Source organism: Crassostrea angulata, chromosome 10, assembly GCF_025612915.1.
Source record: "Crassostrea angulata isolate pt1a10 chromosome 10, ASM2561291v2, whole genome shotgun sequence".
Taxonomy (NCBI): domain Eukaryota; kingdom Metazoa; phylum Mollusca; class Bivalvia; order Ostreida; family Ostreidae; genus Magallana; species Magallana angulata.
The window spans coordinates 39,635,825-39,662,292 of record NC_069120.1 but is presented as its reverse complement, the minus strand read 5'-3'; the positions used below and the strand labels follow the sequence as shown (position 1 = coordinate 39,662,292).

The 26,468-nt window shown below is 34.2% G+C and overlaps 3 protein-coding genes across 4 annotated transcripts; 1 reads left to right on the top strand and 2 right to left on the bottom strand.

The window, feature by feature from the left end:
- Positions 1–1,587: 1,587 nt before the first annotated feature.
- On the bottom strand, positions 1,588–3,635 carry LOC128166648 (uncharacterized). The gene is made up of 6 exons (XM_052831939.1): positions 3,180–3,635; positions 2,908–2,959; positions 2,187–2,817; positions 2,010–2,078; positions 1,814–1,895; positions 1,588–1,672 (listed from the first exon to the last, which is right to left on the bottom strand). Exons 1-6 carry the CDS (start codon positions 3,287–3,289, stop codon positions 1,600–1,602), a joined length of 1,017 nt encoding a protein of 338 aa, XP_052687899.1. The 5' UTR covers positions 3,290–3,635; the 3' UTR covers positions 1,588–1,599.
- A 3,055-nt stretch (positions 3,636–6,690) lies between these two features.
- Positions 6,691–11,540, bottom strand: LOC128166481 (H/ACA ribonucleoprotein complex non-core subunit NAF1-like). Of its 2 annotated transcripts, XM_052831668.1 has the most exons (10): positions 11,485–11,540; positions 10,550–11,171; positions 9,905–9,959; positions 9,668–9,761; positions 8,992–9,074; positions 8,580–8,740; positions 8,272–8,323; positions 7,969–8,099; positions 7,826–7,866; positions 6,691–7,453 (listed from the first exon to the last, which is right to left on the bottom strand). In XM_052831668.1, the coding sequence occupies exons 2-10, from the start codon at positions 11,161–11,163 to the stop codon at positions 6,837–6,839; spliced, it is 1,848 nt and encodes a 615-aa protein (XP_052687628.1). In that variant the 5' UTR covers positions 11,164–11,171; positions 11,485–11,540; the 3' UTR covers positions 6,691–6,836. The 2 variants fall into 2 exon arrangements, with proteins under 2 accessions (XP_052687628.1, XP_052687627.1); XM_052831667.1 differs by lacking the exon at positions 11,485–11,540 and having other exon boundaries at positions 10,550–11,275.
- Positions 11,541–11,713: 173 nt separating this feature from the next.
- Positions 11,714–22,522, top strand: LOC128166483 (uncharacterized). The gene is made up of 9 exons (XM_052831669.1): positions 11,714–11,885; positions 14,311–14,372; positions 15,086–15,182; positions 15,298–15,366; positions 15,924–15,990; positions 16,116–16,174; positions 17,418–17,549; positions 18,536–18,556; positions 21,702–22,522. The coding sequence occupies exons 1-9, from the start codon at positions 11,813–11,815 to the stop codon at positions 21,839–21,841; spliced, it is 720 nt and encodes a 239-aa protein (XP_052687629.1). The 5' UTR covers positions 11,714–11,812; the 3' UTR covers positions 21,842–22,522.
- The last annotated feature ends 3,946 nt before the right edge of the window (positions 22,523–26,468 follow it).

Here is a 26,468-nt window from a genome sequence, read left to right as displayed (position 1 = left end):
ATGTCGTGAATTTCGTGCTCTAAATGTAGTACATGTAACTTATCAGCTGTTTATACATGTAGTTTTGATCGAATGACATAAAAAATAATCCATACAAAAATACAAACAAGACAAGTAAAACTTATCTATTATAGCTACTTAACTTAATATAGCTGACATTCATTAAGCCAAACAATAAAACTCAAAGAAGTTTTTAAAAGTAAAACGAATGCGTGTATGCTCATACGGGAACGTCGTTTTATTCGATCGCGTAGATTTCTGGCGTGTCAGTTCAAAAATATATGAACTACAACCGATTTTCATAAGAAATTAAGAGGAAAATATTTAATGGGTATACTTAAAAATCTGTATATATTTAGCGATATTTTTTTGGTAAATAATTTGTTTCCACGTGCTTATTGAAAGAAATAAACACCGGAAGGTTACTATACTTCAAACAAAAAATTGATAGGGTATTGTTTATATTAAGAAATAAATTACGGTCCGTTGCACGAAAATCTTAGATATCAGATAATTATAGCATTTGGATTTTAAATAAAAAAAAAATTAAATAAGCATTTTAAATTTTAAAAAACCATGTCGCGATAAAAGGGGGAGGGGTCCAACTCCTGGACACCCCCACCCCCCCTTGGATCCGCCAAATGTTTGCAAGTTGTACAGTAATGTTGTTCTTGTATAATTTGAATAAAGTTAAATTTGAATTAAAACCCATGATGTGGATGTCAGCGACCTAGTTAATATATTGCTGTTAACACAACTACCCAAAGTCCAAGCTCTTGTTAAAATGGTTGTATTTGCGATATTGTAATGTTTATGCGGAAGTGCGCCTTCAACGTACGTGTAGAAACAATCCAGGATAAAGTTTCTTCTTTCAACCACGATACGAACTTCTATAATTTTTCATGGAAAGTACGTTTCAATTGAGTTATAGAAATGTTTTTTAGGAACTGTACAGCGGATCGTTGCTGTGATCATTGTTGGTCGAAATCGGTGTTTAGGTCTTTGCTCCTCAGTGCCGATGGTCTTATCGAACCAAAATTTGTCCGGCGTTTGTTTCATCGTTGTCCGCGGCGTTTACTGTCTACTTTTTAAAATTCATTATTCTTCTCTGGAACCCATGGACTTATTTTCACAACACTTGGTATCAAGTAATTTTGTTATAGCCTTATAGGACTTTCAAATTTGTTTGTATGAAGAACAACAATCCGTCCGTCCCAAAGTGGGAGAGAGGGGATAAATAGGAAATTTAAAAATGGATTGTTCAAAGTACAGCTAGGTTTCGCCAGGGAATAAAAAGTAGAAGTCGTGCAACCATTTTTTAACATATTCCAAATCTAACACTCGTGTATTTGTCAAACATTTTTGACACTGAATATTTTTGTCAATTCATAAATTGTTTACCTCAGTTTAAAAAAGAGTTGAAAACAATGACGGAGATGAATAAAGAGATACTAGTATCCTTAATTTGGGGATTCTGGTTTGCGAGATTTTACGTTTGATACTTTAAACTACTCATGAGATCCTCACCAAGGCTTGTGTCTTTTGAAAAATCAAGACAAGAATTCAACAACAAACTATTTATTCACAGTAATTAGTTCATTATAACAAATGCTGTCGCCGCAGTGTGCGACTGAGGAACTTGTTGTTGGCTTTGGGCTGAATTCTCTTCATTCTAAATGAAAACAAGAAGAAAAAATGTCAATACCATCATTATTTAATTTGAGAATTAAAAATCATATCATCAAAATTCTTTATTTTTTCTCAAAAATCTTTTATCAAGAAATTGTACAAAAGACTTGTACAGAAAACTCACTTTTTGTTGATTTCTGTGGTGTACACGTTCAGCCACATGGACACATTTCTAATCTGTCTCTCCATCGCCTCCTGAGCTCGCTCTGTAAAACGTTAATTTCAATCATTTATTGACCATTGTAGTTTATTAGGTTGAATATACCTTATATAACTGTTTTCCAATGATACATTGTATTGTAGTATTTTTATGCATGTACCTGAATCAGCTCTCTGCGCGTCTATGGCGTTCAACTCAGCGGCAAGTTGGAATCTCAGTCTGCTGTTCTCTGCAAATAATGAAAAAATAATTATTAGTTTATAACAAAAGATTACGAAGTTAGTGAATGAACACTATAAATATATAGAGTTTAGAAGATGCAGAAGAGTAAAGTCACCTTCTGCTAGACTGGCGACTCTCTTGTTGACCATGTCAATGTGTTGTGCGTATGAGCGGGCCAGCCACAGAGCAGTGAGAAGGAGAACAAGCAGAAAGAGGATGAAGGTGAGGCGACACAGATCTTTGAAGGACAGAGAGGAGACAAAGTGGCTAATATGGTCTCTGATGCCGGTGCCGATCTGGAGTGTCCAACTGACAAAAGACGCCATGGACTCAGAGGTCGTATTCTGGACTGTGCTGAAGCCTTGCGCCAAGAGAGACGTGGTGCCATTGGTAAGTCTAATCACAACGTCACACACAGTGTCCAGCCAATCGCCCGCAACAACTGAGCCTTTTCCAACTAAATCCAGCATCATAGACTTGATATGTGAGCCGAAAGAGTGAATAGACTGGTTGATGTTGGCAAGAGTCGCCATGAACATGGTGCCCGAATCTCTGAAAGTGTCACTGAGTATTCTGACGCCCCGCGCCGAAAGAGACAGCGTTCTGTTGACAAGACTTATAACAACGCCATGCAAAGACTTGATGCCGTAGCCATACTCAAGAACTGGTGGGACGTAAAGTAGAGAAGTGTTGGCAAGAGTCGCCAGAGGATTGCATGAGGAATCTGTCACTGTGCGATTAGCATTCTGTGAAAGGGCGAGTTCAATATAAAACACAGTTTGGGGTAACCAGACCAGGAAATGGGAAAAACAACATTGGATGATTTAACCACTTACAGTAACAAGCCATGGGGCGTCCACTGTTCTACTCCACATGGTTCCCCCAAATCTAAAATAATTACATCAATGTACTGCCATGTTGTATGTAATGTACCTGTACTGTATTCATTCAATGTAGAAATGTATACATGTATCTTTACTCGAGTTACGCTAATGACTTCCTTTATGTACTTTGATGACGTCATAATCACCACTTGAATCATATGAAGATATCTTACAATTGTTCCAATATTTCATTTAGTTTACTTTTCATAACCATTCATACTCACTCAGTTTTGTCCAGGATGTCTTGTGTCGTTACATGTACTGTAACATCCTGGCTAACTGAACGAATGCTCAAGGTTGCATAAAACACCATCAACATCAACATCTGATACATGTCTGAGGATTCAAGATTTCAACTGCTGCTGGGGGCTGGAAATTGCTCCTTTATATACCCTTCTATATTTTTGTCCTTTCCTGATTGGTCGAAATCTAACAACAACGATTGGTGCTGTTTGGCGCTTATTGGCCAATGAGAAGAAGCGCGATTTTTTGGTAAAATCGCCGTAAAACGTCACGAACGTTGAATTTGTGCTTCTTGTAGGATTTGTTTTCGATATTGCATGAATATAATTTGGGTTTAAACGAAGATTTAGGTAAAAATTAATAACCATCTAAAAATTACATCAATTCTAACATGTTTCCAAAAAAATCGAATACTTGGTTTTAACAAATTAAGGATTTTTTTAACGTCAGTTAAACATTTGTGAGTTCCCCTGACCAGTTGAAATTTTTTTATTATGTCATCTTTATATTTTCAGTCCAAATATTTTAGTTAACATATGAATATTATTCATGTGCATTATCTAGATCACTGATTTTGTAAGCAAAATCATTTATTGCAAAGTATTTTTCAATTAATCGTCGTTAGCCAAGCAAGTGCATTAAAAGCACAAAATACAAAAGCCCGTTTTGTCTTGCTGTGCAGAGATAAGATTTGAAAAATGGTAACATAAAACGTCTGAAGAAAATTACATAAAAAACAACCGGTTTTGACCAACAGAACAACTATCAACGTCGTTTTTCTGTCGTATTACTACCATATTTAGTTTGGCGGCCATTTTTGTTTACGTTTTCTACCTTAGCAGCATGACGTCATGACAACGGGAAAACGCTGTGTTCAGAATCCTACGCGTACGTACAAAAGTTCCGAATATATTTTTGGCGGTAAAATATATAAAATGCATTTAGGTTTCACGTGTTATTTACAAAGTGAATAAAATAATGACGATGTTTTTCATTTTTAAGTCACCTTACAGTCACTCATGGACTGATAGAAAATATCTCGTATAAAATTAAATCTTGAAATGAAAGGAATTCCGTTCATTCAAAACTATTTCCAATATGGGGGAGGAAGGTCAAAGGAATAATTTTGCTTATAGTGTGTGTATTGGGGGGGGGGGGTTGGATGGGTCCGAGAAGCCCCCTGCCCCCATCCCAGGAGGGCCCTCTAGGAGGGCATTGGCCAAGAGGGCCCTCTATATATATATATATGTATATGCTTGCCTCTTTATGGATCATAGAATCGAATAATGTTGAATATGTATGAAAATCTATACATGTCATGAAATATTTAGCCTACTTACCTTAAAGCATGAATTGATAATCCTAAGTGATAAGAATCACTATATATAAAAAAATTGTTCCAACATGGCGCTTCTCAAGTTATATACGTCATTTTTTTATACATTGTAAATGTCGTCATATTATTTTTTAGAGGCCCCTTGCGGGGATCTTCATAGGCGAAACATTTCATGCATCATTCTCACTGGCGTCGGAAGCAAATTGAAAGTGGGGGGGGGGGGGGGGGCTAGACTGATCCTCAGAAATATTGAGAGAAAAAAAAACCTCTATTCTGCTATGTGCCTAATGGTTATAGGTCTAACTTTGCAAAAAAAGAGGGGGGGGGGGGCTAAGCCCCCCCCCCAGCCCCCCCCCCCCCCCCTGTTCCGACGCCTATGATTCTGTTATTAACATATAGGGTATGACTTGTAAGTGTTGCATCTGATTCGAGATAACACTTTCCTATATTCGTAGAGAAATATTAAATAATCAAACTTAATACCTCTTTCGTCAGTAGGTTGGATAAAGATGCGAGCCCAACCAAAACCTACGCACCCTAATCCATGCACCCCAAAAATAAGATTCTGATAAGTCACACCGATATAATTTCTGTTCATCGGACCCCGCGCGCTCGTATTATAATAAAACTGTTGTTTGGTGTTTTATTTTTCCTAAGTTGCTTTGTCGAGATACAGGCACGTAGCATCGGTGGGGGGGGGGGGGGGGGGGGGGAAGGGGCAGCAAAGATGAGCATGAAGATGCTCCCCTCCCCCACTTTTATGGTACTGTCTTTTATTAATTTTCAATCTAAAGTTGAAAATGATTACATGACAAATTTGTCATGTAATCATTTTCAACTTTAGATTGAAAATTAATAAAAGACAGTACCATGTTAAATAGTGAATTGAAAATGAGGAAATGAGCAGTGAAATTGAAGTTACTTGCTACCCCCACCACCTTTCATAACCCGCATGAATTACCAAAGAAGGCATTTTATCAAAATATTTACATCTTATGGAAACTTATAGTTAATTCTCTATAGAAACAGCCAGCCTGAAATCTACACGCCCCGTTTATCGATTGGTTGAATCTACTGCGGCTGAAATTGACACGCCCTGTCGATTGGTCGTAACCTACAGCGACCTAAGAAAAATCACAGACTGCACGAAATCATGATGTCAGACTCAGTCTCACAGGAGACGATTTGGCTGTTTCTTTTTAGTAAACGTACTTATGTACATTAACAGTAATTAAGTGGATTTTTATACTTACTTTTTATAATCAATTTATTAATTAGTTAAAAGAAAGATGTAAATATGAACAATAAAATGCTTTATTTGATGATATATGTGGGTTATGAAGGTAGCGATCATTGCAGAAAAAAATTACACAACCCACGTTAGCGGGTTATGTATTTTTTCCTGCATTGTCGCCACCTTCATATCCCGAATGAATCACTAAAAAAAACCTTTTATTGTTTATATTTACATCTTTCTTTTACATTGTAAAATTAATGCTATTAAATTGCTAATTTATGACAATTTTCCTCGTTATAATAAGTTGCCTTTGATTAACGAAAATAACTTAATAGGGACGAACGGAAAAGACATTCCCTTATAGAAAGATAGGGGTACATAACATTTCAACACATTTTTTTTAAATAAAAAATTGGTTTCAAGTCTTTTGACAAATTCGTTACTTGAAACACATTGATACAAACGTGTGCAGCTAAACAGAATCTTCAAATAGCATCATTCATGTCAATATAATTAACAAACAAGAGGCTTTTAGGGCATATTGCTCACCCGTGCAACAATATCAAACCGACCGGTGTACCAAAGTCTACCTCTAAATTTCAATTTTCCGCCAACACACACTGAACACTTAGTTCCTCTATTCTGCCTTTGTGCAATAATTTCAAGATTCATAATTTCATGTCTTTTTTTAGAATATTATTTTTTATTGCTCCGACCACCTTTTTCATGGTTTCAACAAACTAAAAAACACATCAAACATGCCTGTTTTTTGCTATGAAAGAAAACATTCAGTAAATTTCTATTGGGAATTACAGCCTAATTTTTTGGAACTAACAGTTTTTGTAAGTTGTCAAGTGCATGTCAACATTGGGAGTTTCTAGTCCTAGCTGCTGTTTAATACCAGTTTAAAAAACTGACAATGACTCGATCATTTTTATTTTTTAAATGAGTACCTTTAGTTTTTTTTAAGGTTACATAAAGTACATGAATGTATGTATATAAACAATAAATCCCATATCTAAAACCATAACAACAATTTTTATGTACAGTTCATATTCAACATTCTTATCCCACATTATAATTGGGTGGTGGAACATTGGGGTCAAAAGGTGTTCCCTGATTCTGTTGGAAAGCTGGATTCTGGATGTACCTCTGATCTGTCATCATCTGTCGGTTGAACACGGGAGGGGGCTGTCCAAAGCAGTGAGGTGGAGGTACAGACATATTGGAAAATACCCCACTGAATTGTGGGTAATATTGTCCTCCATTTTGAGGCAGTGCATTATTCTGATTTGGCCTACTATATGGGTAGTTCATGGTCTGTGTGGTTGATGAGTTTGCGTATGTATTCGGATTCCAGTCGGACTGAGGCTGTGATTGGTTGTTCCAGTTTTGAGGCGGATTTGGATCCGGATATCTGGGCTGGAAAATTGGCTGTCTGACAGGTCCACCATTCTGATACATGACAGGGTTGTTCACAGGGTTGTTCTGAGTCTCAGCTGTTTGTGGAAACCTTGGAGGTGCACCGAATGGCTGGAAGGATTGGTACTCCATTGGGGGCTGGCTTTGTTGTCTTCCTCTTCCTCCTCTCTGGTTAAAATTTCTCCCTCTGTTAGACTGGTTACTGTAAAACTCTCTCCTGTTTCCATGGGCAGGGTTATTGTGTGTTCCATTTCCATTGCCTATAAATAAATAACAAATGGGTGATAAATGTAAGAACATCACTCATAAAACCCTACAATGTAGATAATGGTCATGAAATTTAAATATTAAGAAACCGTAACACCTCAAAGAGATAATTGCTAACTGACTCATAAGGATTTATACTATGTCTTGCATTTTATATGCATTTCATTAAAGACATATGATCAGCAGAGTGGGTACTCAAAAGCACTGGATAGCATTTTTACTACAGAGATAAGGCATTAGAAGAGTGCATGCTTTAGGTTTCTGATAAACTTCTCTTTCTTTTCTCAATAGAGAACTATTTTATCCTCAATATCAAATGACAATTATCTTTTTATTTATATGAATTCTGAAACAAAAAATCCTACCTGAATTTGTTTCTTCGGTACCATTTTGTTGAACTGTCTCCCTGCAAAAGACAAAGAAGTTAATAGAAGAACATGTATTTAAAAAGATTATTTCGATAATACACTACCAACGAAACCATTGTATCATAATTGTAATAATGTACCTGTCTTTCTGTCTTCTCCGACGAACTTTGCGCACACCCGGAAGCTGGTCACCCTCTTCCTGTTCGTGTCCACGGTTACGAGACTTAGCTTTGGCTCGCCTTTCTTCTTCATCATCAGAATAATCAATGTACTAAAAATATTTTAATGTACAACAAGATAGAACGAAAGTTTTCAATATTCAATTGATAAATTGTTAAGACAGATGAAATTGACTCATGAATTCAGATCATTGCTGTCATAAAAACACAAACAAAAACCAAATCAAACTGGTCTGTGCTTTGGTACTTATTCCATTTTATTACCTTCTCTGGGGGTTCATTATTGTCTTCCCATGATGCATCAGACCCTTTCATCCTGCAAAGAAATAAAATTCAAGCACTGTAGAATTCATCACAAAAGGTTATAAATGCACACACTTCCTAACATAGATTTCCAAATTTTTATTTAGATTAAATACAGATATGTATATGAAGGCAAAAGAAAATCAATGTACCAATTGTTAGGCCAATTAATTCAAACCATAAGAAATGTGGCAGTGCCCGAGAACCAGTGGATTGAGGTTTTTTTTTGGGGGGGGGGGGGTGTCTTAACTGTCCTTAAGTATACATACATTCTGAGATGTTCCACAAACACATAATTGGTCAGATTCTCTACTTTTGGAGCACAGTAAACTTTTTGTCCACAAGAGATGGACTTCTTCTCGATGTCTTTGTGACTGTTGAACCTGAGCGAGTACCATGGAGATCCAACAGGTCCAAACACCTCAAAGATCTAAAACATTCACAAATTTTATTCAGAAATGCCAAATATCATAACAAGATAAAACAAAACAATCACTATGTCCTGAGAATATCTTTTCATTCTGTTTCATTTTCAACCATATGAATCACATGAAAATCCAAAAATTGTTCTTGTACGTTATTTACCTATTGATATTAGATTATAATAAGTGTGATTTTAAAGACATGTTTTGTATAAAATGAAAAATAAATCTATTCACTAGATACATGTACGGTACTAACCTGTCCAAGGACAATTCTTCCTTCCAGGAATAGAATGGTGTTCTCATTCAGTGGAGGTATGTTTTGATTGGCCTTTACTATCACTGGAAACAAAAGAAATGTGGTCAACAGGAAGTCCATTATTCTATCTTATATGTAACAGGTGGTGAGTCCAGTCTCAAACTGGACTCAAACCCAAGGCCTCTTGCAGCTCTCAAACCTGAGACCCGATATATTGACTCACAGTTACACACCTGTTAACCTGGTGACTTAAACAAACCAGAGAGTAAAGCTGACTTTCAGAATAATATATTTACTAACTACAGTGAAATAAGAATATAACATAGGTAGTTTAATATAAGAACAGAAGTTTTGAGTTGTCACAAGGACAAAAACATATATTTCATTAGAGTAATTATACAGACTCTTGGTGGTAAAAAAAATTAGCCATCCTAATTACTTAAAATTTCAGATATAATCTATTTTTTTTTTGATACATACTGGTAAACTATTTGTTTAAAAAAACATTTCATGTATTTTAGCCTTTAAAATTTGAATATTTTCTTTATACATGTATCTTAAAACAGAGCTCTTATTTGTAATTTTAATACACAAGATGTATTGAATGATCAATACCAACAAGGGCAAATAGATTTCATACAGAAGAATTCAAAACATAAATATTGTTAAGACCTACCCAAACATCCCACAATTCCTGTGATTGTGCCGGTATGGACAAGCTCTACATTGGGATCAACTGTTATAACCAGTTCCTCTAGGGGAGGCAACTCCTTCAAATTAAACAAATTCATTGATATGGGAGGAATATTTCTTAACATTATAATTAAAAGCCAATTGAACACATACTTAAAAATTTTGTCAATGTTTCACTCTATATATTACATATTATCGGTTAAATTTAACTTGTACTTACATCTGGATATAATTCTCCTTTAGTTCTTATTTCACTCTCCTTCTTTCCTCTTGATCTAAAATACCAACACAATTCTTTATTTTCAATCAAAGAACTATATTTGATATAAAGGTCATTAACATTTATCTGGCTCCTATCCATTTTAACCAATTTTAAAAAGTGTCATATCAAAATGATATCTTCATTAAACAGAAATTGTCTATCACAATAATCTTATGATTAATCGACTGATTGTCATTATAATCCAACAGTTGTTCATCTATGACATATCTAAAATGGACCTTTTCCTGCAATTTTGCAAATAATAGAATAAATAGTCTTTCTGTCTTCATATTAATCTTTCAGAAATATAAAGCACATGTTACAAGATGACATTTATGACACCATCTCTAAAATATGATGTCATCAGGATAATTGCCTTTTATATATATACATGTACTTATGTTCAACATGAACTACCTTTAACTTAACTTTTAAAGCTCTCTTTGCAACTTTAAATTGGTGGGGGGGGGGGCAAAAAATGTTTACCACATACATGTACAGTCCTTTCAGGAATGCAACACCAAAGTAAAAAATACTAGCTTAATTTATTTTATCAATATACTGCACAGACATAATAATCACAAGCTCATGTGATTCTCTTACTTGTTCTCCTCCTGGTCATCTGATTCAATGATTATACACTTCTCTTCTGCCTGCACAAAGATCACAGAATCTTCAGAATCACTACTGGAATCACATGATTCATCCTGTTTCTCTCTGTATGCTGAATCTGACTGAGTGATATCTGCACTTGCACTGAAGACTCCATTAACTTCACCATTCTTGGCATCTAATACAATCACTTCTGTTACTTCAGTTGACACTGCATTTTCGGCAGTCAGTGGTTCTTTTTCATTCTTGCTGGAGAAAGAAAAATCCTCAAAGGTCTTTGCATTAGAAGAGTCTCTTTCTTTCTCTGGCGATGTCTCTTTCTCAGATTCATTCATGATGCCTTCTTCCTCAGTGCCGCAATCAACAACAGTGCAAATCATTTCTGAACCTCCATCTTCAGTTTTTATTTTAGTTAGAAGATTAGACCCCTCCTTCAAAGGTGATAGCTGAGATTCACGTCCTTTGTCTTTGATGTCACTTGTTCCTTGACTATTAATGTTATCTTGTGATACTGGAATTGTGCTTTCACTTTCAACTCTCTTTGCTGTCGTGTCATCCTCTTCCACACAACATCCCTCCTGATTTTCAATACTGTTTACGTCCATAATGATCTCTGGATAAAAAAAAATCTGTTATAAATAAAAACAAATCGTAATTAAAATTTCTGTAGCGATATTTATCGATTCAAGATACTTTAATATGTATTTAAAAATGTAACAATACATGTATATACAAATTTAGATTGTTCTTCATCAACAGTTAAAAGTAAATGAAATCTTAGTCTTACCACAGGGGCTCGTCACGAAGTTTTTTCAACCTTTTATATATACCACCTCTATACTATAAAATACACGTGTATTTTATAGTATAGAGGTGGTATATATAAAAGGTTGAAAAAACTTCGTGACGAGCCCCTGTGGTCTTACATGTGATGTTTTGTGTTGCAAAAAACCGGAACCACATGGGAGCACAAAGTGAAAGTAGTCATGCGTACCATGCCATAGTTTATTTTTCTTGCTAACATTTGAAACTAAAAACTTCTCATTACTGACAATATGAAAACAAAACAGTTTCATACTTGAATAATACTATATTTTTTCAATGATTGTGATAAAGATGATTTTTAATCAGAAATTTCTTTAATCGAGTTAACTTTGTAGTTGACGATTGCAGCACTTCCGGTTTGACTCGAAACGCACATGTAAAGTCAAATCTCAATATTCAGAAACAGTTTATGACATTGTGGTTGAAATCATGAATGGACGGAAGGATAATTCAGCATATGGGGCATATGCTCCATACTCAGATCAAGACATCAATGTCCCAGGTTAGTATATCTCATGATGAGGGTATTAACCTTGAAATGAAATATCTTTAAAAGTGATCGTCAATGACAATGTCACTAAAATAATACGGTTATTCCCGGCTTGAGATGGCAACGTAATAGTATTTTTTTGGTTTTATTTTAATATGAAATCAGGATTTTTGAAATTTCTTCATTATTTGTGTGTGAAAGAAACATGATAAATAGGTTGCAATGCAAGACTCTCATGTTACGTAAATGATTTTTGTTATGAAATGATACAAATTATCTTTATAATAGTTCTTTAGTTATGAGTATTATAGAAATGGGAAGGCAAATGCGGTTGGGGCAATTTAAGAGTTAGATTATCTCATATAAGTAGGCTTGAGTATCACCAGCTAGCAGCTACCTCATGATATGATATGTATCGCGAAATATTATAGCAATACGTCATGTATCACAATATTTGTTAACGATAAATAGACTGGTATCTATGTTGCCCACTTCTATAAGAAATAGTACCATATTGCATGAAGAAAATATGTCAACAATTCACAAAATCAATCAAACTGTTGAGATATAAAATTGAATTGATTAGAACAAAATGAACAAATCATTCCTAACTTTAACTTCTTAATGTCTCATGTTATATGTATACTATACATACATATTCTAGAAGGTCAATGAAAATAAACTCATACAGTATATCACAATACACATCTGAGAATACATGTACCGTGGCCCCTCATGATCAGTACGATTGATATATCGCCATATCGTTACACCTATAATAAATAGAATATTATATCATTAAAATGACAAACATCCTACAGATCCAGTTTAATAATAGAACTCCTCCCCTATATTTGCTTCATAGCAAATGAAAAAAAATATCGCATTGTATCTCGCCTAAATTTTTATGTGATTGCATGGTCGCAGATATATACATTGTAACACAGTTGCTCTTTTATAGTCCCATTTTAGCGCATTCAATGTATTTGCATACTTGCCAACTGACCCGATTTCGTCGGGTCACACCCGATTTTTTTCAACCCTTCACCCGATTATTTTTTATGACCCGGCGGGTCATGCTTTTCACCCGATTTTTGTCGAACAACCCGAAAATCTCCCGATTTCCGGATTTGGTTCGTAAATTACGTTGCGCGTTTGACTTCCAGTTATGAACCCAAGCTGAGCTTGTATATACGTAACACGTAAACAATGCCGATCGCTATAACAGACACATTATGTGTAATTATTATCGTGAGTTGTTTTGACTAAGCGAAGGTTTAAATCATTTAGCGTGATGGCTTCCAATAAGAAAAGGTCTTCATCGGGGCCAGCGGAATCAAAACCAACAAAAAGAAAACGATATTTTTGTACCTATCAACATATCTGGGAAAATGAATTCCCATAAGTAAAACAAAGTAATCGAGTACAAAACAAGGCTTTTATGTTCTATATAACGCACATTTGAATATTGGATTTTGTGCCCAAAATGATCTGACTAAACATTCAAAAACGCTAAGTCATGTATAGGATGCTTTTTAATACACATAACTCTTCCAAGTCACTTACAACTTTCATGCCATCATTTACAGAGTTCAAAAGCAAGGTTAATGTAGCAGAAACTCTTTTTGCATTTTTTTTAGCTGAACACAACCTACCATTTTCTGTGTCAGCTAGATCACTTTGCAAAATTCAAAATCAGCAACTGTTAGTTAAAATGCTTCTTTGCAATAAAGCATTACACATAAGTTTTTAACACATATTTCTATTGTATATACCTATGAAATGCATGGTAAATATGTCGTGAATGTTGTTACGCGCTATGACCAGATTTTTTACTTTCCAAATCTGGTCATGACCAGATTTTCACATGTTGGAGGTTGGCAAGTATGTATTTGGAACAATCACTACCACATTTAACATCACATTAAAAAAATTTCTGTTTACTGTTGCCATGATCAGGATAAAATCTGAGATATTCCAATACATAGTGAAATGGCTTGCTAATTCAAAGTAAAAATATTTTCAAAATGCATTGGTATGACCTATTTAATGGATTATTTAGTGGACTTAACTACACATATATATTAAAAAAGGTTTGTAATGCATATTCATGTGCCCGGCAGATTATTTTTAACATACTTGTAAATTGGCGAGAAGCAGATCTGCTTTGCAGCTGCTACATTGCAAGTATTATACTAATTGGGACAGATTCAAAAATCTTACTGTGACCCGAGCATAGTCTGTTATTGGTTATTCTTTCTGATACATATGACATTGGCTGATTATTAATAATAAAACATTTTATGAATACTTTTGAAAAAATTATTATATTTTACTCTTGTCAAATTTTCCGGTTTAAAGGATAATTTTGTGACTTGTCAAGGTGGAAATATATGACTTGTTATGAAATTAATTTATGTTATAATACTTTTTTCAGTGACTGCAGGACAGGGAGCCATGGTGTCACCATACCTAAATTTTAACCCAGCATATGTCCAGGTAAAATTATTCTCATATATGTCATACTGTAGATTCCTAAATAAACGCAAGGAATAAATTTCAGCATAAAATGCGAGAAGCAAGTTCAAGCAACCCTCGGGATTTTAAAATCATGCATGTTGTATCGCGGAATTAAATACACGCGTAAAATAAGGAATTTACAGTATGTATCGGTATTTGAAAGTAGTTTGACAAGGTAAAAACTGACCAAGAAAAATACTACCAAACAATTTATTATATCCAATGATGGCCATGTTTAAATGTTTATAAATAAGTTGGTTGTGCCAAATGACTGTCTTATTGACCCTCTTCTCTATCTCCTCTGATGTGGAGCATATGGTCAGCGTCTGTCATAGGCACTGGGCCAGTCTCTAAAAAGTGCCTGGTTCAGATCCCATCAATTGATGCAGTGTGTTGTATAGCATTATGTGTGCATGGTCTCCATCCACTTAGCTGCAGTTGGTACTGGCTTATGCTGGGGAGTTTACCTGTGATGGACTGGTGTCCCATCCAGAGGGAATCAATGACTCTCTTCTGCTTATAACCACTGAAACTGGTTATATAATATGAATATGAATTGACCCAATGACCCTTATTACATATAGCTTCATGGCTTGGACAGAATTTAATTTACTATCTTCAGTTTTTTCTTCAATTTGACATGAGAAGGGTCAGGCCATTATTGTGTATTCTTCTATCATTTTTCGTTGTAGAATCCGGAATCTCAGTATATTTATCCAGAGGGAGCCACTGGTCAGCGAGGAATGTGGGAGAAGAGCTTTTCTATTATTGGTTACAGTGTCCTATCAGGTACAACCTCAAGTTCATTAGAAGCAAAGTTGGTTGGCTACTCGATTTGCTTTTTACCAGGATATTTGAAAAAGGTTCATCAAATTCTTAGAGAAGATGTTTTCCCTTTTTGCAGGTGGATCATTAGGAGCTATGAATGGATTATACAGATATAGGAAAGAATTATTATTAAGAGCGGCAGAAGGTATGTCCTCACCTTGTAAAATATTATGGAATGAAGCGCTGCAGATTAGACTCACTGTATATCCATCTTTATATATTTTTGGTTTTTGAAAAATGGGGGTAAATTTGAAAGTTTTTCATAATTCGTTTAGTCATTTTTCACAATTTGAGAAGTTTGTAATAGCAAACAATACCAGATATAATCTCGTGTGTAATGTATTTTTCTTTATTAATGTTATATCTTTTGCAAAAAATTGAAAATCAGATCTTCTTGAAAATAACTTATTGTAAAGTGTAATTGAAAACTTTCCAATGTCTGTAAATGGGTGATACACATGTACCGGTACTTATTAATATCACAAAGACTAGAGATTGAAATCAATAGAAAACAGTAAAGATGAGGCACAAATATTGCTCATGACCTTGATCTCAGGTTGACTAAAGTCAAGGTCACATTATAACCTACATGGTATTAATATTACTTTAAAAAGGACAGGGTTGGTACAATGTTCCCTTAGTTGTTTATAATATTTGGGATAGTGTTCTTATTTTTCAATTATTGATGATTTTAACTTGCAGGAGGACCTAAGCCACCAGCATTTACAGAGTATTTCAGAGGCACCTCTTATAAAGTTTTAAGAAAGCAGTATGTGCTTTGTATATCATTTAAAATCACACCATGGCTATTTTAGCTGAATTGCCAATCCCTTTGAATCAGTTTTCACAGGAAGAGAATGATAATTACTAAATGGTATTCATTTATTTTCTCAGAGCATTAACAGCTATAGCAAAACAAAGTGCATCAGGGGGACAGTCATTTGGAATTATGGGTAAGATTGATATATTTTAGTACTGTTTTAGAGTTCTGTAATGGTTATAAGCTGAAAACTGTCCAAGCAATCAGGTATTGTTAGGTTTGAGGGGCATCAGTACCAAAGACAGTACAATAACTGACAGAATGGGTAGTTTGAGGCTTATAACTTACGTATATTATTTTGCCTTTTCATTGCTTATGAAAACCTTTTTTTATCACTCTGCTTCATTAAAAACCATTTCATTCACCTTGCACTATCCAGTTAGTCAACATTAGTCATTAGACCAAAACAGATCAGGTTTGTACACTGTAAGTATACATGTACTAGATATTGATCAAATAAAGGAACACTTGTCATGACAATGAAGCATGTTTAGATAAACAAAAAAAGTGTTTTGCACTGGTCCTATTATTCAACATTGCATCATGAAAACACACACAAAGGTGAGCATATTGGAAGGTTAAAATCCCCGCACTTTGGTCATTTTTGTGCAAACAACTGTAGAGGATGGTGTGATTCTTTAAGAATTAAAATATTAAAACAAGGATTTGTTCATGCCTGTTTTGATTTAGAAATCTTTTCTGATCCTGTTTTATACAAAAGGATGTCATTAATCAAGCACTTCCACCAGGGAGAATTAATGCTTTTAGAATTAGTGCAGATAGATTATTTTGATTTTGCCTGAAATTTCTCTTTGTGTAATGACCTGTAAATTTTAATTCTCATGGATATTCTACGCAGTTTGCATCTGAAAGCTGATAAATTTCTGTTAAAAATTGGAGAAACCAGTAGTTGTGTTTTTCTCTCCTATAATTGTGTTTCCGTGAGTTTGTGGTACCTCAATTATCTGCAGCAGTCCAGTATATCACCTGTAGCCATCTATTGACTAATAAGTAGAAAGTATTGGACAGCTACATGTAATTACCTGAGAGTTGCAGGACAATAAGATATTTTTGGGGTTTGGTTTAAGAAAAGATGAGATCACAAAAATGTTTTGATATATCAGAATTGGTTTTACATTGTAATACATGTACTGTGTTTTTCAAAGAAAGTTTAATTTGGTGATAGAAATTTCATCACCACTTCATTTAATTATCAAGAAAGATAACTCCTTTATAATTATGAACAATTTATTAGAATATCATGTGTTGAACAACATTTATCTTTCTTTGACAGAGAAATCCTTTATATTTGAAATGTAACAGTATATATTTAAAAAGAATATATAATAAATTAGTGTTTATCTCCCATTTTTCAGCTCTTTGGTATACACTGGCCCATCTATTGATCAATAAATCTACAGGATCAGACAGCAAGTGGCACTGTATCCCAGCGGGACTGACCGCCGGAATGTTGTATCAGCTACCTGAACAGCTGCTGCAAAAGGATGGTAAGTATATGACTGTTCTTAAAAGTTGCTGTAAAACGAGAAAATATCGAGCTTTACAAATGTTAGTGCCTTTGGTGCAACTGCCCCTCAGCTGTAAAATTTATAGTGCGCCAATGACTATCCGCATGTATCCATGTTTTGAAACAATCACTTCGATCCCATTTATGATAGTGGAAATGTGTGATTTTGTAATTTTGGACAGGCAATTCTGTTTGTTAATATATATACAGTCTCACAGGTTAACTCTATGGGTAATCAAGTAAGATCTGACAATCAAATAGTAATGGATCGACCAATTTGATATAATCACTTACTAGTACATATTATGAGCACTTTCCAAAATTGGCGTCTACCCTTGTCACTTCCTTTCAGTACCTTGTCAGAGGTGTAAATGTGATCAAGGGTGGTGATTGTTCAAGCTTAAATAGGTGGTAAATTATTTTATTGCATTTTGATTGGCTGATATAAAATAAAACTACCAGTATACCTGATTACCTCTTCTTCGTTTTTTTATTTAAATTATAAGAAATGAACTTCTATATTTACATGCTATTTACTCATCACTGGTAGCATTCGGTTTTCCTCATCTTTTAAGTCTAAGAACTCCTCTGGTTTTATCACAGTTGCTATATCAAATTCAAAGTCTGATAACTCAAACTTGTTTACAAACAACATCTCTGATAAATGATGTTTTTTTTTTATCTGACTAGTTTATTGTCTCCATCAAATATGGATGTAAGAGATCAAAGCCCATGTGTTTATTGCTTGCGTGAACACAGGGCTAAGAATTAAATCCAGGTGTAGATCAAACAAAGAAATTTTTTATTCTTTTAAGATAGAATGTGTGTGGGCTTAAATTTATTTGTGCATGTGTATGCGCCAAATTTACTTGTTTTACAGCACGCAGCATAGGGATAATATGATATTAAACATGCATTTTATCACTTATCTCTTAACATTAACATTTTTTACCTTTTCTTTTTCAGGTGCTGAGGGAAAAGCCTTCAGTAAGTTTTCATTTATAAATCTATTTCAATCTTTGGGTTTTTTTTTTGGTTTACATTGTTTCAAATAACCAACATAAAGATGAATGTTTTTGGATGCTTTTAGAATATCATTAACTTTTAGAATATCTGAAAAATGTGCCAATACTTTTTGATTAAAATTCAACAATAGTAGTAATAGTTACAGATTCAGTTTTTGTCATGTTTATATTGAATTCTACTACTAGTATCTAACAAATGAATTTCATTATGGCCCCCGCAAACAAAGTTCGAAAAGGGGGGGGGGTATATAAGAATCATTTTGTTCATTTGCCTGTCTTCTAGTCCATATCTTTCCTAAAGAAGAACATTGGAAGTCCCTATTCTACACAAAGATTGCTATGACCTGAGTGTGTTATGATTTTCACTTTAGGTCATTTGGGCAAATTTTAGGTCACAAGAAGGAAAAGAGCATAATTTATGTCCAGATTATATCTTTCTTATGGAGAAACATTGGAAATTCCAGCTTCACACAATGATTGCTCACTATTTCTCTAGTTTTTGGTGTTCAAATGTATCACTGATTCTTGATACTTTTATTTGTAAACTTACGTGGAACCTTTGACTACCTAAAATATGTATTAGTATACATATATGAAAATTTTTAGCTGCATTAATTTATCAACTATCACAAACATTTTTAGCTCACCGAGACGAAGTCAAGGAGAGCTTATGCTATACCCTCGGCGTCGGCGGTGGCGTCGGCGGTGGCGTCGGCGTCGGCGTCCGGACCTGGTTAAAGTTTTTGTTGCAGGTGCCCTCTGATGATTATATCTTAGTTACTACTGGTCCTTACTTCACCAAACTTGTATGGATGGTGCGTCTTATGATACTGATGCACCTGACAAGCTTGAATGCTGAATCTGAGCAATAGGTTTCGGATGCTGGAGGAGGTTAAGGTTTTAAGAGCTGGTTAAATAAAGTTTTTGAAACAGGTGCCCTCTGATGATGATATCTTAGTTATTACTTGTCCTTACTTCACCAGACTTCCATGGATGGTGTGTCTTATGATACTGATGCACCTGACAGGCTTGAATGCTGAGTCTGGTTTCGGATGCTGGATAAAGTTAAGTTTTTAGGAACAGGTCACATGTTTAATAGATGATAGTACTATATCAAACTTGCATAGTTGATTTAACTGTAATATGAATGAATCGCAGAGATAGCTTCAGATGCAGAGCTTGATCTCCATTATCAAGGATGCTAAAAAATAAATCTTAGTTATTACAGGTCCTAACTTCACCAAACTTGAATGGATGGTGTGTCTTATGATACAGATGCACCTGACAGGCATGGATGCTGAATCTGAGCCATAGGTTGCGGATGCTGGAGGAAGTTAAGGTTTTAATTGCTAGTGCCCTCTGATGATGATATCTTAGTTATTACTGGTCCAAACTTCACCAAACTTGCATGGATGATGCGTGTTATGATACCAATGCACCTGATGGGCTTGAATGCTGAATCTGAGCCATAGGTTTCGGATGCTGGATGAGGTTTAGTTTTTTGGAACAGGTCACATGTTTTATAGATGATAGCTTGCATAGTTGATTTAACTTTATTATAAATTAAATGCAGAGGTTGCTTTATATGCAGAGCCTGATCTCCATTATCAAGGATGCTAAAGAAATCTCCTACCTCACTCAAACCAGCTCGATAGATAGATGTGTTTGTTGATAAATGATATAACGATTCCTATAATATAGTATTGTATGATATGAAACAATATTGTTTGATATGATACAATATGATATCATATGTTATATTATAAAAAGTTATACAATACGATATGATATTGTATCAATTTTTTGGATATTTTATGATATGATATTGTATCATGATACTGTTATGTATAGTATTGTATATTATGATACAATATTGTATAATATTATATTGTATTTTTATAGTATTGTATATTATGATACAATATTGTATAATACTATATTGTATTTTTGATTTAATATTTTATCACATGATACAATTACATAAGATATAATATTGTATAATATTATATTGTATCCTATGATGCAATATTGTATATTCTATAATATTGTATCATACAATATTGTATAATATGATATTGGTTTCAGTAATATAGAATTATATCACATGAAATTGTATTATATGATATTGTAATATTATATAATATTGTATCATACGATATTGTATGATATGATATTGGTTTATATGATATATTATCTTATCACATGAAATTGTATTATATGATATTGTAATATATATTATTGTGTCATATGATACAATATGTATAATATAATAATGTATTTTATAATATTTTGCTTTATCACATAATATTGTATCATTTGATAAGATACAATGTTGGAATCAAATTATTTTGTATTATATGATATAATATCATATAATGTATCAAATATGTTTCAGTGTCATTCAATTCAATATCATACTATATTATACAATATAATATGTTTCAATGTTATGATGTATTATGTAATATGATATTGTAATATAATACTATATTGTATTATATTTTATGATATTGTATTATGTGATCAAATACAATAAGGTATAACACAATACAATGTCATATCATACATTACAATATCATATCTCATTATTGTTTATTACGGTATTTTATTGTTTTATATGATATATATTATAAATATGACATGATACAATATTTAATTTCATATCATTGTATTGATTAACATATGAACATATGATTATCATAGAAAAATTTTATCAGATGATATACGATATTTTGTCAAAACAGAATCCATGAATATCCAAGATCATAAAGTATGATTTTCATATAAAATGATAAAGGTGGTCTTATGAAGGTGATGTCTCATAATGGTGATGCTCCGTCTCGGTGAGCTTAGTAATCTATGATTACCTATGTTTTTTTGGTGGACAAGATCTCGCGGTCTAGGTGCATAAGTATATAGTGGGTTTAAAATCATAATAATATAATCATCAATATTCATGATAAGAATTGACAACCGGTAATCAGCAATATTCAATCTCCTATTTTTGGCCTTTTATTTCCCATAATAGACTGTCTTGCTGATCCAGTCAATATGGAGAATAATTAGGCCTGATCATTTACTCACAATTGTTTAATTTTAAATTTCAGATCGACAGATACCATTTATTAATAAAACCATAACTTACACTAAAATTCCTCCACTCGTGAAAGGTGTGGGAATCGGACTCGTTCCAGCCATGATCGTGGGATTCGCTTCAGTCATTGGATTAGGAGATTTAGTGTCATGATTCTTGTGTCCACAAGTTTAAATTTTAACATTATAAACACCAAAACATGAACAATACATGTATGTGTGACATTGTGAACAATTATGTGATCATTTCGGACATGAAACACGTGAAATGCGGATTTCACACTAGAATGATTTTTTGGCAACAGTAATGTTTTGTTTTTTTTTACTATGGGGTTCAATATCCCAACTGATATAAAAGATTTGAGATACCATTCTACATAATATATTTGATATTACTACAATTGCACTAATAGGACTGATTTTAATCATGACATTCATGTGGTTCATGCAAACTTGATACAAATAATAACTAGCAAGCAGTGCTTAGTCAGAAAGTTTACCTATCATCTGATAGGAAATCAGTTGTTTTATTTTCAGCCATACTTTAGCATACATGCTGAAATCCTGTATGGACATGATGAGCATAGTTAGTGACTCCCTCCTGACTAAATATAGAGTGTAATTTGTTCAAGTATTTAAGTTTATTTGTGGATATTGATAACCACTTGTAAACAGGGAAGTGATCAATCTACCCATCATGATTCATGGATCATCATTTTTACTTTATTTTGTTGGAGGGCCTGTACGGTACAACTGATCAGGACTGCCTGCCCTGATTTTTGATGTGACAGATTTATTGTTGCTAGAACAGCAATAAATACATTCATAAACCAATTGTTTGTAGTTTTATTTGGTTTGTATTGATTTCACTGTGAAACACTTTATTTGATTCTGAATATTTGTTAAGTACACTGTAATTCATTATATCCATTAACTTCACAATGCGTTATAAAACCCACAGGAAATGAAAACACTTGACTACAAGTGTCAATTTATAATAAGCGTGTTCGTTATAAAAGGGTTTTACTGTATTTTGTTTCTTAAGGTGCTGTCATACGATACGATTTTCCATTAGATTTTCCGTCAGATTTTCTCATCAGATTCGCTTTTGACTAAAATCGTACCGTGTGACCAACTAAGCAGTCTGGACGGACTCCGAAAACGGAGTAAACGGAAGTGATTTCTCAAAAGAAAAAATACTCCGAAAAAGGAGTTCGGCGCATGCGCAGTTAATCAAAATATCCCATTTTTACGTGAAAACAGGGCACTCAGGAAAATTGATCGTGCAAAGCGGATTATTCATATGCAGGTCTGAAAATACGTTTAAATGCTTTATAAGACATGTTTCAACAGAATGTATTTGGCAAAAATATACGTTCGTTGGGCAAATCAAATTTTATTTGCTGTCAAAGTTGGTCAATTCTGTTTCCGATGACGAAGCCAATAAAGGGAATAAATTAATGTTTTTTTCATGATTTCACTATTATTTAAGATGATTTATGTGGTAGGGTGTGAAGTACACTATTACTGTTAGTTTTTTATCCCGTTTGTTGTCATTACACCGTTCTTTTGATCACGCGCTGACTCGCCAAGTCGGCACTTCTTAAAACCTTGTATACATCGTAATTTTGTCGTATTTAAAAAAAAAACATCATCTATATTAAAGGCTTGAATACTTACATTAGTGCAACATTTTATTTTCAATTTCCATACTTCCAAGTCTTTGATTTTCTTATCTTATAAGTCCTGGTGGACCACGTATGAGTGTAAATATTTGTATGTATTTTTCCTGTTGTTTACCGAAACATTTCCACATTTTTTTTAGGTATAATTTTAAGATTAATAATTTCTGAGTCGTTTCCATATTTTTTTTCACACTTCTGAAGGATTTTAATCTATTTTTCAATCACGTTTTTACGGGAAAGGGAGGCAACTCTCCATTATTTACATTAGCTACAAAACGGAAGTTGAGAAAATCGCAATGCATGACGGTGCAAAATACTCCGTTTTCGGAGTTTACTCCTTTTTCGGAGTCCGCCCAGACTGCTAAGTGGTAAGTCGAAAGCAAAGTCTAAAGTCGATTGAAAATCTGAAGTGCGTCCGATTTTCAATCGACTCTCTGGTGAGAATCGTGACGTCACAATACTTTTTCCCGTAAAACGAAAATATTGAATAGGTTGCATTAATTGAAAATCGATTGTAAAACCATATCGTCTGACCACCTCAATAATCTTACATGAGCAAGTCGATTGAAAATCTGATGGAAAATCGCAGTGTGTGACCGCAACTTTAAAGAAACTTTAAAGGAATAACACATAATCACAAAATGGCTGACCGCTGATCAAAACGACATTTCGTTTTATTAAAAAGATTTTATGGACTGAAACGTGTAACTTACTCCATAGCCGAATAGATAAAGTGTCGGACTTGTGATCCGTACACCCAGAGTTCGAATCCCGCAGGGGCTTTTGTTGCTACTTACTTGAATAATTTTTTGTCCCCCGCCGCAACGCGGAGCGGGGACATAGAAATGCCGGGCGTCCGTCCGTCCGTGGGTCCGTGCGTCCGTGGGTCCGTGCGTCCGTCCGTCACACTTTTTTGTAAGCGCTCTCATGCCTACAAATTTTGACGGATTTTCATTAAATTTATACCCAATGTTTATACCACTATTACCTTGGTCAAGTTCGAAAATCAGCATTGGTCGATACTTTTTGTTGGAGTTATGGGACTTTGACTGCAATAATGACTCCGTTTTATCCAAAAATTGACCTTGTAAGCGCTCTCATGCCTACAAATTTTGACGGATTTTCATTAAATTTATACCAAATGTTTATACCACTACTACCTTGGTCGAGTTCGAAAATCAGCATTGGTTGATACTTTTTGTAGGCGTTATGGGACTTTGACTGCAATAATGACTCCGTTTTATCCAAAAATTGTTCTTGTAAGCGCTCTCATGCCTACAAATTTTGACAGATTTTCATTAAATTTATACCAAATGTTTATACCACTAATACTTTGGTCAAGTTCAAAAATCAGCATTGTTCGATACTTTTTGTTGGTGTTATGGGACTTGGCCACAATCATGACTCCGTTTTATCCAAAAATTGACCTTGTAAGCGCTCTCATGCCTACAAACTTTGACGGATTTCATTAAATTTATACCAAATGTTTATACCACTATTACCTTGGTCAAGTTCCTAAATCAGCCTTGGTCGATAGACTCGATACTAGTATACTGCTTGACCGGCGGGGGACCCTGGAATTCTATTCTTCTTAGATATTCATTTTTTATCCCCAAACTGCAAATTTTTCGCTTATTTGACATTTTCAAAGAATGTGGGCGCTTAAGATGTAGATTCGGCAGGAATCTGGGCGCACAAGGAGAGTGAAATTTTCATCAATTAAGTTTGAATATTTTTCGAAATATAACCGTTATTTGGTTTCTGTTGGATGTGGAATGAGTGGAAAAATATTTGAAATGCAAAAGGTTTTATTATAATATGGGTCTAAATATAGCAACACGATGCAATTCATGCAAAATCCTACTTATTTACAACTGTTTTTAAATGATTTTGTTGTCTCTGGGTCTTCTCTCCACAAATTTGAAACGTGTAAAGGTAACATATTTCAACATCAAAAATGTCGCTTTTTAAAAAAAGATGGAGAGATGACCCAGAGATGACTAATTATGTACTTTTTCAAATTATTTTTTGAAGGATAAAAAACAAAGTCCATTGATATGACAGTGTTGTTTCAAACAGTACTTTATAGAGAATATATTGTCAAGTCTCCGTGGCGCAGTGGTTTCGTACTGGATTTAGTGAATACATAGATTCAGTGTTTTGGGTTCAAATCCAACTGGTCGTCTTTTTAAAAAAAAATTAAACTTTTTTGTTTTAAATGTTTGTTATTATAACATGATGTTGAATTATAATATACCGGAATATTTTAATTTGTTTTTATTGATTTCTAGATCTGCTGTATGAACACTATTAAAAAAATTCTTTTCTTATTACTAGTTTTTTAGGATATACCGGGTACACAATATAACTTCATTAAAATATGTTTACATTAACATTTCCAACTAGTTATCGGTTTACCTCTCATTGCCATTTTTTGAAAGCTTTGTGAGTTTTTTAATAGCCGGAATAGCCATGTACTTCGACTCTCAACATACATGTAATATATTTTTGTTGAAACCTGTACATAGCCTTTCGAGGTTATAGACATTTAAATCCCAATTGATTCGTATCGAGGATTCTTGTGCGCTCACTTTCTTTCATGTTAATTTGAGTGACTTTTTCCAGGTGTGTTATTCCACCTTAAACAATAAAATGCTTTCTTTGGTGATTCATGCGGGATATGAAGGTGGCGACATTGCAGAAAAAAATACATAACCCGCGTTATGTATTTTTAGCTCACCTGTGGAAGCATCCTCAGGTAGTGTAGATTCAAAGCTGTGAAAATCATGACCCCCGGGGGTAGGGTGGGGCAACAATGGGTGGTCAAAGTTGTAAATAGGAATATATATAGAGTAAATCTTTAAAAATCTTCTTCTCAGAAACTAATCAGCAAGAAAGCTGAAATTTGTGTGGAAGCATCCTCAGGTAGTGTAGATTCAAAGCTGTGAAAACCATGACCCCCGGGGGAAGGGTGGGGCCACAATGGGGGGTCGAAGTTTTACATAGAAGTATGTAGAGTAAATCTTTAAAAATCTTCTTCTCAGAAACTAATCAGCCAGGAAAGCTGAAACTTATGTGGAAGCATCCTCAGGTAGT

What these genes read in the sequence shown, in the direction of transcription:
- LOC128166483 (XM_052831669.1), top strand. Translation starts at nt 11,813, where the DNA reads ATGAATGGACGGAAGGATAATTCAGCATATGGGGCATATGCTCCATAC. An exon ending in TATAAAGTTTTAAGAAAGCA is followed by an intron (nt 15,991 to 16,115) that starts GTATGTGCTTTG and finishes TTATTTTCTCAG; the next exon opens with AGCATTAACAGCTATAGCAA. An exon ending in ACAGTCATTTGGAATTATGG is followed by an intron (nt 16,175 to 17,417) that starts GTAAGATTGATA and finishes CCCATTTTTCAG; the next exon opens with CTCTTTGGTATACACTGGCC.
- LOC128166648 (XM_052831939.1), bottom strand. Translation starts at nt 3,289, where the DNA reads ATGTATCAGATGTTGATGTTGATGGTGTTTTATGCAACCTTGAGCATT. An exon ending in GACATCCTGGACAAAACTGA is followed by an intron (nt 2,960 to 3,179) that starts GTGAGTATGAAT and finishes TAATTATTTTAG; the next exon opens with ATTTGGGGGAACCATGTGGA. An exon ending in ACCACAGAAATCAACAAAAA is followed by an intron (nt 1,673 to 1,813) that starts GTGAGTTTTCTG and finishes GTTTTCATTTAG; the next exon opens with AATGAAGAGAATTCAGCCCA.
- LOC128166481 (XM_052831668.1), bottom strand. Translation starts at nt 11,163, where the DNA reads ATGGACGTAAACAGTATTGAAAATCAGGAGGGATGTTGTGTGGAAGAG. An exon ending in GATGACCAGGAGGAGAACAA is followed by an intron (nt 9,960 to 10,549) that starts GTAAGAGAATCA and finishes TTGGTATTTTAG; the next exon opens with ATCAAGAGGAAAGAAGGAGA. An exon ending in GAAGAATTGTCCTTGGACAG is followed by an intron (nt 8,741 to 8,991) that starts GTTAGTACCGTA and finishes TGAATGTTTTAG; the next exon opens with ATCTTTGAGGTGTTTGGACC.